Source organism: Euleptes europaea, chromosome 7 (assembly GCF_029931775.1).
Source record: "Euleptes europaea isolate rEulEur1 chromosome 7, rEulEur1.hap1, whole genome shotgun sequence".
NCBI classification, from domain to species: domain Eukaryota; kingdom Metazoa; phylum Chordata; class Lepidosauria; order Squamata; family Sphaerodactylidae; genus Euleptes; species Euleptes europaea.
Window position 1 is genome coordinate 6,373,169 of NC_079318.1, and position 17,598 is coordinate 6,390,766.

At 42.3% G+C, this 17,598-nt stretch overlaps 1 protein-coding gene across 2 annotated transcripts in view; it reads left to right on the plus strand.

Moving 5' to 3' along the window:
* The window catches only part of UTRN (utrophin), a 760,310-nt gene that overhangs the window by 339,300 nt on the left and 403,412 nt on the right, over positions 1-17,598 (plus strand). For both annotated transcript variants that reach the window (XM_056853742.1, XM_056853743.1), the window contains one exon: positions 6,098-6,287. In XM_056853742.1, coding sequence (XP_056709720.1) covers positions 6,098-6,287 — 190 coding nt within the window. The remainder of the gene's footprint in view (positions 1-6,097; positions 6,288-17,598) is intronic.

The window sequence follows — 17,598 nt, forward strand, 5'->3', positions numbered from 1 at the left end:
TGAGGTTTGCTTGTCCTAAAACTTGTGGCCCATTGAGAACTGTCCCCATACAAGTCCTCTTCCTCAGACTCCTCGGAGTCTTGGCGTCGTTCCGCGAGGCGGCGTGCGCGTTGGGTCGTGCGCGACAGGGCAAATACCGGGGAAAACGACAGACCCAATGGAGGACCGCTCCTTCCGGAGTCTTTGGGGCGGCCGCCTGTCCGCGCCCGATCCGCAGCCAACTGCTGTTCTTTGTCCCTTGCGGCTTGAGCCTCGGCTTCCGCCTTAGCCGCTTCAGCAGCTTCCCTATCCGCGAGAGCTTGTGCGCTTTCAAGTCTCAGAGCGGCAGCTGCGGTAATGTGCGGTAAAAGTTCCGTTTCCAGGAGCGTGAGTAGGGGGTCGGGATCCCCACCTAGCAATGGTTGCACTCGGACCGCGACCGCGGGTGCATCGGCCCCGAACGTCGAGGTCAAACGTTGAGCCAAGGTGGCTATCGTGGTATCCTTTGTACAATCCGCAAAGAGGAGGGCCGTCTGGATAGCGACCCTCTTGGCTTCAGCTTGACAGTCAGCTTCATTGGGTACCAAAGAAAAACCTGCCGGTGCGGCTCCCACCATGGTACCTTCTCCCAAGGCGACAGGACGCGTTAGAGCCGTGGATGAGAGAGTCTCACGGGCAATAAGCTTATCCAATAAACCGGTTAGTATTTGTAAGTCCTCAGTTGCCAGCCGGGCATCATCCAGCAACTGATCAAAATCCTGGAGGTCTAAACGAGCATTAGTATCCTCCGACGTTAACATCCAGAGAACCCTCACTAGAAATTGCCACTGTGTCTGGACCAGTCCACTCAAGCGGCAAACCTCTGAATTAGTCCTAAAGAGTTCAGCTACTATGTCCCCTAGAAGGGTAGGATCCTCTGATGAGGACTCCAGGGTTCCAAGAAGCAGTAGTCACGGTTCACTCCTAGCGCCCTCCTAGCTCCCATCCGAGTGGCAGGCGAACCCTCCAGGGCTCCAGCCTGACTAAAGAATCGATGAAGAAGAGTGGGAGATTGCTGTCATAATGTGAGCTCTTGACCCATCGAACCAGAAATCACCACAGAGACAATCAAATTCCAAGCAGATGGCTTTACTGGTCAAATAGGCAATACAGTGCATTGAAGGCAAGATGACAGCTATGGTTTGTCTTGCCCGTTATTTGGAAATATAAGGCAGAGAAACGGCGGGAGATTACAAAGCATAAACAGAGCATTATTTCCCAGGAGTGGCGTTCGCAGGCTTTGGTATGTGTAGCCGTCCTTGAAGTCTGGACGGTTCAGCAGAGAAACGAAAGGAAACATCTAAACCGAGATAACAGCCTGACATCAGGGCATTAGATGTGGGGGCACACAGCACCGCCAACAGATCCCCCAATAGCCTCCTCAGTGGAGCATAAGTGTTCTGGGACAGGAATGACCATCCTTCCACCCTGAGTGCCATCATTCCAGTCCCAGAGCAATCTATCTGTGCCCAGAGAGTCATTCTAAATCCATTCTGCATTCATTGTAACTTTTGTGTGCAGTAATGTATTTCCGTGGAGCCCATTCAAAGGCTCCATGTCCCCTGTTACAGCATCCAGGACCTGAGTCAGCTGCCCGCCTCCTCTTCCAGTGCCTTCCCCACCCCCATTCAAAGACATTGAGTCTGCCTGCTGCATTGCCTCCCCCCCATGTTAGCCCCCTAACTGCCTCAGCTAGGTATAGGACCAAGGCTAACAGGAGAAGCAGGGCACTGCTCCACAAAGGTGACCCAAGATTCCAGGGCTCTGGACTGAATCTTTGTGAACTGTGTATAACCGTGGACGCTGTTAGAGAGTGATGGGTTGTTTGCATTTCTCTGACCTTGAGGTGTGAAAAGCCGAGAATAATAGGGAATAAGTAGCCTCCCTCACATACTAAATAAAGCACTCTGAGCAGACACTTGGAACTGATAGGGAGTACCTGTAATCCCATCAGCAATCAGGAGCTATTCAGAAATCTCTGACTAGTCCTTTTGCATATCTGAATCAACCTCCAGCCTCATCAAACATGCAGAGGAGATTAAGCCAGCCATCTCCTGTCCACTCCCTCCCTTCCTGGGAAACTCCTCAGACACCTACACATATTTGAAAATCTATACTAAAGTCATCACCAGCTATTAATCAAGTCAGTACAAGTATTGTGCAACATCCTGACTTGACCTCACACCCGTTACCACCTTTGTCCAAGTTATCAGAGAAGTAATTAGAATCTTTGTCCCTGGCAAATCTTTTGTTGGTCAGTTACATCATCCAGCCCCAGGGTTCATTTTTACTATACATATTGGCCCTCTTGCCATTCATAGTGTGTGTGTACCCTGGACCTCTGCACGCATGCCCGCTTGCTTGTGGCCCCCCTTGTTTTTCTCCTCTCTACAGTACAACTTTCACTCATACATTGCTCTTCTGGACCGGTAAATATAGCCTCGACCCTAATAACCTTGTGTCCCACCCCTCCTCCCTGTTATTTTCTTAGGTCCTGTGAATTGGGTGTATGATTTAGCTCTGTGTGTGTTTATTTTGAACTGTTTTAAAATAAAACTCCATTTAATTTGGAAACCAATGTTACTTTATTAAAAGTTTTCCAAAAGGGGCTGATCCCCATAAAAGCTGGCTAAAAAGATCCTACACTCCAGTCTCTTGCAAGTCCAGTCTTCCATGCTAACTCTCCCAACTTAAACGGAGATTGCCTAATTGGGGTAACATCCCAGCTGTTGATTCCAGGGACCCCGTGATCCCCTGCCCCCTCAGTGATACCTCCCCAGATGTCTTTTGATGGGTGTCTTAGCCCCCCCCCTTTTTAGAACAGGCACCCATTTATTTACCGTATATACTCGGGTATAAGCCGACCCGAGAATAAGCCGACCCCCCAAATTTGAGGCCAGAAAAGGGAATTTCTTATTGACCCGCGTATAAGCCGAGGGTCAATAAGAAATTCCCTTTACCGGCAATGCTGCGCTCTAAAATGGCGGCCGCCATTTTAGAGCGCAGGGCCCCTGCCCCAGGTCGCCCTCCCGCCGGCCTCCCAGGCCCTCCCGCCCCACCCCACCCCACCCCAACCCCAGTGCCATCCAAGGGGGGAGGGGGAAGAGCCCCTGAACCCCCTACTTACCGGGAGACGCGGCGAATCGGCGGCGTGGCCTTCCTGGGCAGGCAGGAGGCCTTTCCAGGCCCCTGCCGGCCGGAGGAAGGCGCTTGGGCGCGTGGGTGGCGGCGGCGCAGCCAGCAGGGGCCTCCTGCCGGCCCAGGAAGGTCCCTGCCGGCAGAAGAAAGGCGCCCAGGCGCCTGGGCGGCGGCGGAGCTGCCGGCAGAGACCTCCTGCTGGCCCCTCTGGGACCCTGCCAGCAGGAGAAAGGCTCCCTGCCGCCTGGGCGGCGGCAGAGCAGCCGGCAGGGACCTTCTGCCGGCCCCTCCAGGCCCCTGCCAGCAGGAGAAAGGCTCCCGGGCGAGGCTGCGAGCGGTAAGTTCCTCCCTCCCTCCTCCTCCCTCCTCCCCCCTCCCCCTCCCCTCTCCTACCGTATTGACCCATGTATAAGCCGAGTTCGGCTTTTTCAGTCCTTTTTTTGGGCTGAAAAACTCGGCTTATACACGAGTATATATGGTACTTCATTTATTTACTGTATTCATATCCTGCCTTTCTTCCCAGTGGGGACACAAGGTGGCCTTATATCATTCTCCTCTCCATTTTATCCTCACGCCAACCCCGTGAGGGATGTATGGCTGTGGCTGAGATGACTCAAATTACCATTTCCCTGGGCCAAGGGGATATGGATTGAGCCTTCCCTGGCATGACATGCATCTAAGTGGGGTGGAGTCACAAGTGTAACTTGGAAGGGCTGGCTGGGTGCAACACTTCCCTCCAGGAGAGGGGCTGGGACAACAGAGTATGTGTGTGTGGGTGGGAATGGAAGTAGCCACACCCAGAGGCCTCCCTGTAAAATTCTCACCTGCAGGAAAGCAAAACAGAGACATGTGCAGCAACGAGTGGCCAGGAGTGCCTTGCTGGGTACAACCATGTCCTTCATAGCCTGCCAGGAACTCTGCTGCAATCCCCCCCGCCCCCAAGGCAGAGGCTGGCACCATCTGAACGACACTCACCTGTCCTGTGTTGAAGTCCTCAGCAACTGCTTATGATCCATCCACCACGGCAGCTGCTGTACAGGGCTCTGTTCCTGAAAGAGAATGAGTTCAAGAGTTGTTTGGCAACCTACTCCACTTAGAATGGAGAGGCTGCCCCCCCCCCCCCAGCAAAGCGATCTGTCTGAGGGGGAGCCTGCCAAAAGAATAAGATTACAGTCCAGTGCAGAGCCAAAAACTTGGGCCCGCTTTAGGTGTTGGCGCAAAGTGCTTGCCCAGTAGTTTTAAGTGCCCTTTCTGTGCTTTTCTTGCCACCAAAGAATCTCACCTTTCACCCAGAGTCTGCACGGCTGAGATAGAGTTGCTGTACCTTGTGAGTTGTGCACCGTCCCAGCTGGGGTTTTTGTAGGGTACACAGTTGGGTGCTAGGGAGGGTTGGGTGCTAGGGCCACCAGAGGGGAGGGAGACGATTAGTGATACCTGTAGTTGATATTCTGAACTGCTTCAGGCCTCATGGCCACAGCGTTGTGGGGGGAATTGATTTTTGTGTACAAGTGGGCTACGCCATGATTTTTGTTGATGTAACTTTTTGCCTTTGATAGAGGGCATTCCCAAGCTGAAAGGGTTTAGGGAGCCAACTAACTCCAGCCATGCCCCCACAATCACCAACTATGCCAGGGCCTGTGCCTCAGTTGTGCCGGTGCCCAAGAGCAGCAGAACTGGCCCTTATGCTGGCATAACTTGGAGATACGCTGTTGTAAAGATCAGTCAGGTTTCTGAGCACCTTCCCCCTTAGGATCCCCCTTAGGATTGCACTGTGAATGTGCCATCCTGAATTTCACTTTTTTTTCTTTTGAAAGCTTCACTGTTTATTCTTCACAACAAGTTCATTCTTCACAACAAGTTCTTCACAACATTCTTTGAGCTTTTAGTCATGTTACATCTGTATATCTTTCTCTTTTCTCATGACAATTATTGTTTCATATCAAGATTCATTTTCTTCTTCTCATATTTGTCTCCTCATTTTCCCCCTCCTTATCTTTGTTGTTTTGTCACTATTCCGCTCCGTAGGCCTTCATCAAATGCTGATGTTGCTATGGCTGCACTCCCTTGTGCTATAGCTCATCTCGATTCTTTGTCTTTTGGAGCCCCTGATGTGTGGAGGTGTCTCTATTTTAAATATTCAGGTGGTATTTTCTCCTCCCCATTTGGATAAATATTTGTTTTTAAAAACATCTTTTCTCTCTTGCACTTCCTACTTGTAGGTAATTTTTTCTTGTTTCCTTTAGACTCGCCAGATGGTACAAAGCTTCCCCGTTTTCCATCCTAGTCATCCTGTTGTCTCATGGTTTTTTGATTGTGAGAGTGTGGGCAGGGACCTATTTATTTTGCTTCTGTATGTCATCTGGAAGTTATTAGGCAATTTTATTCATTATGGAACTCCCTTAAAAGGATAGAATGGTGAAAGGCCAACCAAAGTGTGGAATACGTTTCTCATCCCTCCAATAATTCAGTCTGTTTATGGCACTGAGAAAGAGAGATGTTCATTGGTTCTTGTAGGTTATCCGGGCTGCATGACTTTGGTCTTGGTATTTTCTTTCCTGACGTTTCACCAGCAGCTGTGGCAGGCATCTTCAGAGGAGTAACACTGAAGGACAGTGTCTTCAGAGGATTAACACTGAAGGACAGCTGCTGGCGAAACATCAGGAAAGAAAATACCAAGACCACTGTCACACAGCCCGGATAACCTACAAGAACCAATAAACTCTGACCGTGAAAAGCCTTCGACAATATAGTGATGTTCATATTGATTGAATTTCTTACATAACCTTTAGCATTTTGCATATGAATACATACATATGTACTTTGGAGAACATGAGACATACTGCATAAAATAAATATTACCTATTTTGCCTTGAATGAATGAATTATTTGTTCCTTTCCACATTTTCTGAGGCAATTTGTTTTGTTTTGTTTTCCTCCATAGAGCTGGTAATAGGCAGAATGTCTTGGACACTGAACTGAAAGTAGTACAGGCATCCCGAAAAGATCTAGAGAGTTTTCTCAAGTGGATGCAAGAAGCAGAAGCTACGGTTAATGCCCTTGCAGATGCATCACAACAGGAAAATGCTGCACAGGACGGTGTTTCTAGAAGGGAATTGAAAAAACAGACAGAGGTAAGAACATGCTCTTAATACTGAGTGTACATCTTCACATTTTACAGTAATGATACACCTTGTACAGTAAATCAGACTTTAAAGCTCCTCTGACTTTCAACAAAGTAATTTCCAAACTTCCAAAGTTTCCAGACTTTCAGCCTCCTGGAAATGGTGTGGTAACATAAGAATTTCTGTTAGATCTAGAATGGAAGAATCATGGGATCTTCCATCGTATACATTGGTTGGAGCGTTGCCTTTACAAGAATCTCTCAGAAATGTAGCACTCCTCTGGACCAAAAGTCTCCCTCCTGTTGATTTTCTCGTCAGATAGCAAGACAGTAATAAGTAGGCTTTGGTGGTCAGTTGGTGTGGATTAGTAGGAATTTCTCCTTTTTTGTTGTTTATTGGTAAGGAAAGCTCCTAAGAGGTGTGATTTGCAGAAGAAAGCAAAATGCCTGGCTGAAGTGATCATTCCTAATCAAATAAAGGGTTTGCATTTCTGTCTTGTATGACATCATTAATTCCGTCTGCCTTCTAGGTGTAAATTTTGGAAGAAGGATAAGCAGCAACAGTATAAACAATTATATTTAAGCATTTGATTTTTTTAATATCCAGAAATAAATGTGCAAAAGCTAGGTGAATTCACGGTGTATAGACTGACACTGCAATCACAAACAGAGTTACACCCTTTTGAGCCCATTGACTTCAGTGGATTAGATGAGCGGAGCTCTGTTTAGGATTGCACCATAAAAAGGTAATTATATATTTTAGTGCAGCCTTTGCTTGGTTCATTAAAATTTATTCAGTCATACTTGCCTTTTTCTTTTTTTCTGCTTCCCTGTCATTTCCACAGACATATAATATAATGCAGCTACCCTTTGTCTGTTAAAATCTCCAGGTTTCCCAGATTATTGTTATTGCTTAGCCAAGGTAGCATGGGGCAACAGACGCTAGCTGTTTGAAGCATAATCTTATAGCTGCTGTAGTTCATTCAGAACTGATTTTCTCACTTGATGATGATATGGGAAGAATGAACCACTTAGACTATTCTAAGAGTTAAACTTTTGAACTACACAGCATCTTTTCAATTAAAATTATTTGAGGACAAATGTATTTAAAAATATTTTGTGTAATAAATGGCACTCAACATGCTAAATAGCTTTTATATCTACATTTGTGAATTGTATTGTTGCTGAGGAATTTTTGTTGCTGGACAGACTCCATTTGCTTCCTTCTCCTTTATGAAATTTCCTGTTCCTGCTAATGTTTTGGGTGATTGCTTACTAGAAGCCAGTGTCAGTAGGTCTATAGAGAGCATTATCCAGCTTGGGGGGAGTAAGTTCGGGAGCCCAGGCAATTGAAAGCAGTTACATTATTTTGCAAATACTAAGAGAAAAACATTATCAAAATATTAAGATACGGTATTATTAATATTAAAATAAATTAAAATATTATTAAAATATTAAGAGAAAAATAGTGGAATTCTTTGCCCTGCAAACTCTTCGTAATTACCACCTTTATTCTTTAATATTTTAATGCATCTTCTTCTTCAACAATTTCCCTTAATTATCTGGTGTAATGTAAGTTGAGTAAGTGACAATCAACTGACTCATTTCTTGAGATGTGATCATTTTGCTTTGCTTAGGTGTGAGACAGAAATTCACTTCTCTGTTGTATTTTTCCTTACATTTTCTCTCTTGTTCTGTAGTAATAAAATGTCTTTTATAGGATCGGTTCAAATCACAAGAAACTTAAGAATTAGCTTGGAGCAGTGATCAGGCTAGTCTGATCTCAGAAGCTAAGAAGGGTTGGCCCTGGTTAGTATTGGGGTGGGAGACCACCAAGGAAGTTCGAAGTCACTACACAGAAGCAGGTGATGGCAAACCACCTTTGAATGTCCCCCGCCTTGAAAACCCTATGCGGTTGCCATCGTCTGCAACTTGTGACATTTTTAGGGATGTCTGTGAAACAGGGAAGGGTCCTGAAAAGACTCCCTTGGGGTACTCTGTGTCAACACAGTGGATGTTGGTTATGAGACTGAGACATTGGGAGGGTTCCTGGGGCGCATCTCTCAGGTTGTGCAGTGCAACTGAGTCCGCAAAAAGTCTTGGGCTATTCATGCTCTTTTGAGAGGCCGAGTAGTACTTTTTTATATATTACTAGGAAGAAAGTATCTGAAATAGCTCATTGGAAAAGTAATGATCTGAGGCAGTGCACTATGTTAGCAATGAAAAGGTTTGATCATCAGGCTTTTTCTGCAATAAATAAATTTATTTTCCTGTGCAGCTTGTTCAGATTACTATTTTTAGGAAGAAAGTATACTTCTCATTTACCAGGGAATGGTTATATATCTAGTTATCCTTTGAGATGAATAAGTTCTACCTCACATAGTCAGGGAGATCCTGTATTCAAATTAATCTAGGATGTTCAGATTCAGTCATTAATTTATCTTCATTGTCAAGGAAGGGCAGTGGGGCTGGAGAAGACAACCCACAAACTCATTCCTAGTCATTCCCAAACATAGTATCATCTGTTGCGTATCAGAGGAATGGACTAGATGGTCTGATTCAGCAAAACAGTTAACACGCTTGTTCTTTTATCTGTTAAAATCAATAACTGTTACAAATATAAACCAATAATTTGCATTCCATGTTGTGGGGACTATTCAGATGTCATGATTAACCATGCTTTTAGTTTCATTAGTTGTATTAGACTCTGAAAACTAAACAATCTGCTTGGAGATTCTAGTTAGTTTGCTGCCAATAAGAGCTGGCTGTAGCAGGAGTGGCAGTATTTTATTACCGTTCTGAAGCTCTGCCCCTGTGCCCTGGGAGTGGTACCATTGAGCAAGCCAGGATTCAGCTGACATTTCTGCATTCAGACAACTAACTACAGTTATTACAAGTCCAGATTCTAAGATAGGGTCTAACTAGTTAAAATCCTGTTTATGGCCCTCCTACTAATCAGGGCTAGTGTGGTGGACAGTATTTGGATTTCACAGTAAATCAGAGTTTTGTCAAATCATGGTTTAGCATTTGAAAGCAGCCAGTGAGTCCACAGAGTATAACAGTTTTGACTGGTATACTGTATGGTTTATTGATTGATGACTTCATTGGGGGAACTTTCTGTTGAAAACTTCATACGTTTTTAAAACTGTGAAACATTTAATTGAAAATGACAGTATAATAAACTCAAACACTGAATATGATTTCAGTTCCTAAAATTAGAAAACTGTTACAGTGATCTTTTTATGCTTGAGAAGGCTTATTTCACTGACATGACTGAAATAAAACCAGAATGCTTTAAATCAAGCTTGATTCAGAGTAATAGGTGAATGAACCATCTGAGTTTGTAGGCTACAGTTGCTTCCTTTAGATTATCGTTTGAATGTCGTGAATTCTTTCTAGTAAATTCTGTTTCTTAGATAGAGGCTTGCAGTAACTTGGAAACAATATGTATATATTGTCGAAGGCTTTCACGGTCAGAGTTCATTGGTTCTTGTAGGTTATACGGGCTGTGTGACCGTGGTCTTGGTATTTTCTTTCCTGATGTTTCGCCAGCAGCTGTGGCAGGCATCTTCAGAGGAGAAACACTGAAGGACAGTGTCTCTCAGTGTCAAGTGTGTAGGAAGAGTAATATATAGTCAGAAAGGGGTTGGGTTTGAGCTGAGTCATTGTCCTGCAAAAAGTATCAAAGGTAATGTGCTAACCATTGTCCTGTAAGTATCAAGATAATGTGCTAATGAGGGTGTGGTATGTTAATATGGACCCATTGTATCCTGAAGTGATCTGTTAATGTGTGAAATCCAAAGCTAATCTGCATGGCTATTGTGGACTGTAGTCTTTGTTAGTCTGGAGATTTTCAAGACAGGAAGCCAAGCCTTATTCATTCTTAAACTCTCTTCTTTTCTGTTAAATTTGTGCTGATGTTTATGAATTTCAGTGGCTTCTCTGTGCAATCTGACAAAATAGTTGGTAGAATTGTCCAGTATTTCAGTGTCTTGGAATAAGACCCTGTGTCCTGTTTGGGTCAGTCCATGCTCAGCCACTGCTGATTTCTCAGATTGGCCAAGTCTGCAGTATGTTTCATGTTCTTTTATCCTTGTTTGTATGCCGCGTTTTGTGGTCCCGATGTAAACTTGTCCACAACTGCAAGGTATACGATATACTCCTGCAGAAGAGGGGGTCTCTTTTGTCTTTTGCTGAACGTAGCATCTGTGTATTTTCTTGGTGGGTTTAAACACTGTAGGTTATGTTTTTTCAAAAGTTTCTCCATCCTATCAGTGACTCCTTTAATAAGTGGCAAGAATACCTTTCCTATGGGGGACTATGGTTCCATATTAACATACCACACCCTCAATAGCACATTATCTTGATACTTACAGGACAATGATTAGCACATTACCTTTAATACTTTTTGCAGGACAATGACTCAGCTCAAACCCAGCCCCTTTCTGACTATATATTACTCTTCCTACACACTTGACACTGAGAGACACTGTCCTTCAGTGTTATTCCTCTGAAGATGCCGGCCACAGCTGCTGGCGAAACATCAGGAAAGAAAATACCAAGACCACGGTCACACAGCCCGGATAACCTACAAGAACCATTATGTATATACTATAAAATATGTATATACTACAAAAATCATTTTGTTTTCTTCGGCTCCCAGACACACTGTAGTGTATTTATGACCTACTGTGCACATGAGCAAATAGCATATCCCAAATCAAATGACTGATTACTGTATTGTGGCCTTTACTTATGGTATATACTAGGAGAATTTGACTAATTTAATTTATTTTCATCATATCTTTTAAAGGAAAAGTCATCAACAATAGTTATTCCTGTTTTATTACAGTATAGTTCATAACTGCAAGGCAAAACTAAATTAGCGAACAGCTTTGTCACAACAGTTTGTCAAATGACTTCCTGTATGTCAGTTGAGATACACATTTAGTTTTCAGGTCTTGAAGATAAGCCCAAATTATTACAAGGATAGCATTGTCTTTAAATCTATTTTTCTTTTACCTATTTCAATTTGCATCAGGTATGAATCAGAAATCCCATACTTCCTGCAATTTGTTACCATTAAAGGTACAGGAAGACATGTTATATTGAAAAGACCCCAAAAAATTTGTTAAGTGACCTTAACAAATAATAATTTTTAGGCTAATAAGATTATGTAGGTGTCTTGTCTCACCTTGAAAGATGTCGTGCTTCCTACCTTCAGTAGGGTTCAGCTAACTCTCTGACTGTATCAAGAGCTTAGGGGTTATACTGAACCCAACATTACTTATGCAAAAGTGTTCTCTTAGTTTAGCCTGGAAGATGCCTATGACCCTTTTCAGCCAATCTGATCACCGGGATCCATGCCACGGTAACATCGAGACTAAACTACTGTAATGCACTCTACATAGGTCTTCCCTCAAAGTCATCTTGGAGTGCAGAATACCACAGCTCGACTATTATCAGGAGCTAGGCAGAGCATACATATTACTCCCATTCTGCAGTCATTCCATTGGCTGCCCATCAATTATGGGGCTGCATTCATCACATACAAAGTCCTTCATGGCTCTGGACCAGGACTGCTTCTCTCCCACTGTTCTGCCACGGCAGCTTCACTCAACTGAGCAGGGTCTTTGCAGGTCCCACATTGCAAATGGGCAAAATTAACAACTGCCTGTACACGCACATTCTCTCTTATGGCCTCCATTTTATGGGATGGCCTGCCTGATGGGTTTAGGAAGATTCCCACTTTTCTATCAGTTTGCAAACTGTGCAAAACTGAATTATTCAGGAGGGCATTTTTACAAAGGCAGAAGCTTTGGTTCTGGTCAAATAAACACCCTTCAGTATTCTCTATTCAGCTGTGACCTGCTCAATGTGCCAAGAGATGGATAAACCTTTTATCCAGGGTCCTAGGTGGGAATTGGATAGTTTGAGGTTTCTTTTAGCAGGGGTGGATTTTAATATTACATTGGCAGTTGCCTAAAAATTACTAATTCGCTAATGTTTATGCATATATGTATGTGTGTGTGTGTGTGTGTGTGTGTGTGTATATATATATATATGCATAAACATTAGAGTATTAGTAATTTTAAAATCATAAATAAATAAATACATATATACACATTTATTTATTTATTTCCCCTTCCTCCCTTTCTTTTAGCCTTAGTGTAACACTGTTCAGAGCTGAATTAGTTATATGAGCAGTATCATTAAAGGAAAGGAAAGGAAAGGAAAGGAAAGGAAAGGAAAGGAAAGGAAAGGAAAGGAAAGGAAAGGAAAGGAAAGGCAGATGTTAAGGAGGGTTGGCCCTGGTTAGTATTTGGATGGGAAATCACCAAGGAATACCGCGATCATTATGCAGAGGAAGGCAATGGTAAACCACCTCTGTTAGTCTCTTGTCTTGAAAACGCTACTGGGTGCCATAGGTCAGCTTCGACTTGATGGCACTTTACACAATGGGCTTTATTATAATGGAATTGACTCAGAAAAATGCTTTAATAAAAGGAAAGACTAAACTACTGTATATAGTACATACTATTTGTTGCTGTATGTTTTGTTCTGTTACGAAATTTCGGCATCATTTAATATGCCATGTTAATGTTTATGTTTTGTTTCAGCTTTGTTCCAGATTTTTAGTTTGTTTTAATTTCTGCACCTAACCCTATTACATTGCTTATTGGACATCCTATCCTACGGACTGTATTAACTCACACTGTGTAATCTGCCTTGAGTGTGGTTTCTTAGTGATTTGCTCTTGAGTTCTCTAAAATCTATGTTGTTATATTAGTAATTATCCTAGGGGTTAGTGTTGACCTGATTTCCTGTATGTGTGATATCATTAAACAGGCATTAGAATTAGGGAAAGATATTTAGTTGAATGACAATTAGGTATACGGTTAAATGCAACGCTTTAAGGAAAGTACAGAGTTGAGGAGCTCTGACTGGAAACTAGGCACAGACTGGGAAGGCAGCTCAAATTCTGTTCTCAGCATTCTGATAGAAAGAGCTTTAAACTGCAGTTTATTGAACAGTTGATTTAAACTCCAAGGTAAGCACCAAACTGTGTGTTAAGAACAATGAGAATTTTGAAAAGGAATGGTGATATAAGATAGCATATAGTAGTAGTGAAGTTATGGATTGCAGAATAAAGTTAAATAGTCCTATGCTAATAAAATGGACTAAAATAATAAATAGTGAAAGTAGGCAGTAAAAAAAGGCTCTTGCTGTGTTCTGTTTAAGAAATCATGAGAAGCAGTGGGGTCAATTTGTTCCAAACTTCAGAAAATGCATGGAGAGTGTGAAGAACTTATAGGTAAGGAGTCACAAGCGACAGTGTCACACCAAGAAGAAAACAATAGAGAGCAGTAACATTAAGTAAAGGGATGTTAGGGTGTCTGAGAGTTAGTAAAATATAAGCAATTTCTTAAGTAATGTCATATTCTTGTGGGGAAAATAATAAAATATCCCTATGAAATATGTACATTAGAGATGCAAGCAACGATGATGTTATAAAAGTGAAAGCATAGCAGATGAAATTGCTATATAAATACACTGAGCAGGCTTGTTAATAAACAATGGATCCAATAAAATCAGGTATTGTGTCTGAGACTTTCTGGAGAAATGTGTTTATTTTTATACTGTTTTTTCTTAATGTTCAATGTACTTCTCAAACATAAAATTTCATATACAGTAAAGAGTATTATAAAGCCAACTCTGAGCCAAGCTCTGCCTTGAGAATGGAAAGGGCATTTGAAAGAAAGATAATAGTAATTTTGGTTTTTAATTTGCCCTGTTCATGATGGTTCTGAATGAATTTAGAAGCTAACTAAACAAACAAAAAGGCTTAATGCAAAATACTGGGTTTAAAACAGACATTAAACAAACCTTATATGGCTAAATGTTTCTGTGATTAAAAAGGTCTTGTATTGTTTCCATATGTACCCTATATAGATTTCTCAGGAAATGGGCATTTTCTCATCGGGCTTCTGAGCAGCTTCTTGCTATTCAGAACAAAAACAATGAAAAGATTTTGGAGCAACTTGTTAAAACGGACTATGTTCTGAAAGTAAGGTGATGAGAACTTGAGAATGTCAGCTTATGCAAGGAAATGTGAAAGTAAAGGTGGATCCAAATGACTCTTTCCTTACAGACTTGAATCAGATTGTTAAGTGGTTCCAGCATTTATCTCTGTTTGGGCCAGTTCTTTGCTAATTAGTTATGTCCCCCCAACTTGGTTCGGACCCCCCCACACACACACACACACTTGAGATGACATATAGGAATGTGTCGTCCTCTGCTTCATCTATTGTTTCCCCAGGAAATAATGACCATTTATGTGTACATGTTCTAGGTTACAACTGATTACGATCCCAGGGATCTGAAAATGATGGACTTATCTTCTTGTCCCCTTTACAGCCTATAGGTCTGCCAGATAGTCTTGGAGTATTTCTGATCTTTTAATGGCAGGTGCCTTTGTACATAGCTCTCCTTTAACTGCTGGGGGCTGAACATTTGCCTTCTCTGTTCTCTCTCTGAGTAAAAGGTTTGGGTATACTTCCGAGTATTTTAAGACCCATTGTCTGCCAAAGTTAGCTGAGATTAGTGAATCATCATTTCATTCATTCATTCATTCATTCATTCATTCATTCTTATTCTGATTTTCTTCCCAGTTGGGACTCAAAGCAGCATTTAGAACATCACTCCCTGCTCCTCCCTTCTCTCACAACAACCCTGTGAGGTAGGCCAGGATGAGAGTTTGTGACAGGCCCAAAGCCACCCAGCAAGCTTCCATGGTAGAAGTGAGGATTTGAACCCAGGTTGCCCAGAGCCCCAGTCCGCCACTCTATCTACTACATCACATTGGCTCTCAATTTATTTATTTATGTATTTACTTTATTTGTACCATGCCTTCCTCCTCAATGTGGACCCAAAGCAGCTTCTTCTCTCTTCCATTTTATCTTCACAATAACTCTGTGAAATAGGTTAGGCTGAGAGAATCTGACTGGCCCTAATGTCACCCAGCGAGCTTCCCTGGCACAAGTGGAGATTCAAACCCAGGTCTCCCAGATCCCAGGTCCAACACTCTTGACCATTATACCACACTGGCTGTCAATGAGAAGTGAATGAGAAATCAGTGTATTTCTCACACAAGGAAGAAGATTTGTGCTGAAACTCTTCCTAGTGTGAGAAATTGGCTATAATAGGGAACGTCAGTAATGAGAAATGAACTGGTGAGCTCTTGCTAGCCAGTTTTAACTTGATAATGTGTCATGTCTAAATAGATACATTGTGAACATGATGTCTTTTTTGTATTATTACTTTTGTTTCTCTTTGCAACTCTCTGGTCACAAAAATTCTAAAAGGCAATTTCCCCTGTCCCTTTTAGAAACAGAACATGATGTGGTAATGGAACCTGTACTCACACTTGTAGTGATCCAATAAAATGAGATTTGCTTGACATGAGCTGCCTCTTTCATTTTGTAATGCAGCGCTACTATGCATTACAATTTTTTTAAAAAAAATTCTTATTTATCCATTAAATGCTGTATAGGACATTCCTTCCATAGTCAGAGATGAAATGAAGCCGATCGTGTTTTTACTTCACCTGCATTTTAAATATCGTAACAGTCTTTATAGTGAATAGACCAACCAAATTATCTTTGTTCATGTGTGCTACAAAACTTTCAGCTTGTTGTCCCCTTGTCACCCACATATCTGGCACATGTTGTGTTTATGATGGCAGCATGGCAATTTGTTGGGGAAAATATATTTTGTGTGCAAAAACAGGGAAATTAGGTTCATTGGCTGAGTAAGGATGTGAAGGGACCCTATATTGGGAAAGGATGTAGCACAGTTGAGCTGTTTGTTAAAGGAAGATGTGGGTACAATGGGAGAGATGTGTGGACTTGGTTTTGTGCCAAGAAAAGCTGAATCCTGTGAGCTTTGCAAATATGCATTCATTTTCTTTAATGAAAAAAAAATTTATTTGCTTCTGCTAGTCATGGACAATTTTCTGCATTTCCTACAAAGAGTACCATGGGAATGAAGCATGCCACACTCTCATATATTTATTTATTTAGATATTTATGCCCTGCTTTTCTCCTTAATAAGGAACCAGAGTGGCTTACAACATCATTTTTCTTTCCACCACTTGTAGCCGCACAACAACTCTGTGAGTAGATTAGGCTGAGGGTGAGAGGCCCGAGGTCACCCAGTGAGCTTCCATACAACCCTGGGTTCCCAGAACTTAGTGCAACACTCTAGCCACTACACCTTACTGTTTTTTGACATGGATTGTTGTGGCATGGTGTTGCTGCGTGTTTAATTTATTTTTTAGAATTACCACATTGTGTATGTGTTCACACGTGGCTGATGTTTTGATGTTGGGCATCAAGTTGGCTAGTGTCACTAGAAAGTTTATTTTGTTTTCCTTTGCAGTGTGTGTGACTTGGGCCTCTGAGCCATCTAAAAGCTATTTCTGTGTTTCTGTGTTGGCGGGTAGCTAGTTTGGTCTTTGGAGTAGATGGCCTGTGAATCTTTCAGTGGGTTTCGGACTTCTGATGGTGTCTTACAACACTAGAGAATGGGAAGCTGCAGCTATTTCATACGATACCTATTCGGTGAAGAATAAAACAGCATGTGATAACACTCTGCCGCATTTGAAACATATTATCGGTATGATGCTGGCAGCAAAAGAATTGCCATATCATGATGTGAATTATTTAAGCAATACAACTTATCAACGTACAAAGCCGTGACTATTCTACCAAGGAACATAGGAATGATTAATCATTAACTAAAACACTACTGTGCTTAAATTACACCTAGATGTCTGTAGTCCAAATGACCTAACAAGGAAAGGTTCTATTTGGCAATACCACCATAATAGTCATATTTTCATATGCAGAAATATTCCTTTGGGAGTTCTGCAGGCAAATTAGCTTTATGAGACTTTTCACAGGATGGGTTTTGTCCCCTGCAGGTTTTCCTTTTGTTGGAGATAATCTAGCTTTTGAGAGCTGCCACTATGTGATTTATTAGTCTTTAACGTATGGCTGATATAATTAGGGCAGGTATCCCTCTGCTCTTCTCCTAAGATTTATAGTGCACTGTATTATTCACTTGCTCCACAGCTCAGCCAGAGCTGCTTTTAGTATGAGCGAGAGAGCATCTTTCTCCAGAGTGAGCGAGGGAATGCCATCCCTTCTCTCCTTCTTTCTCTGTCTTTCTCTGTATGAAACGTATCCAGGAGGAGTACTATTGTGATTATCTCAGAGCAGTCATTCCAGCGGGATTCTGCTTTTTCTCTGCAGCTCTAA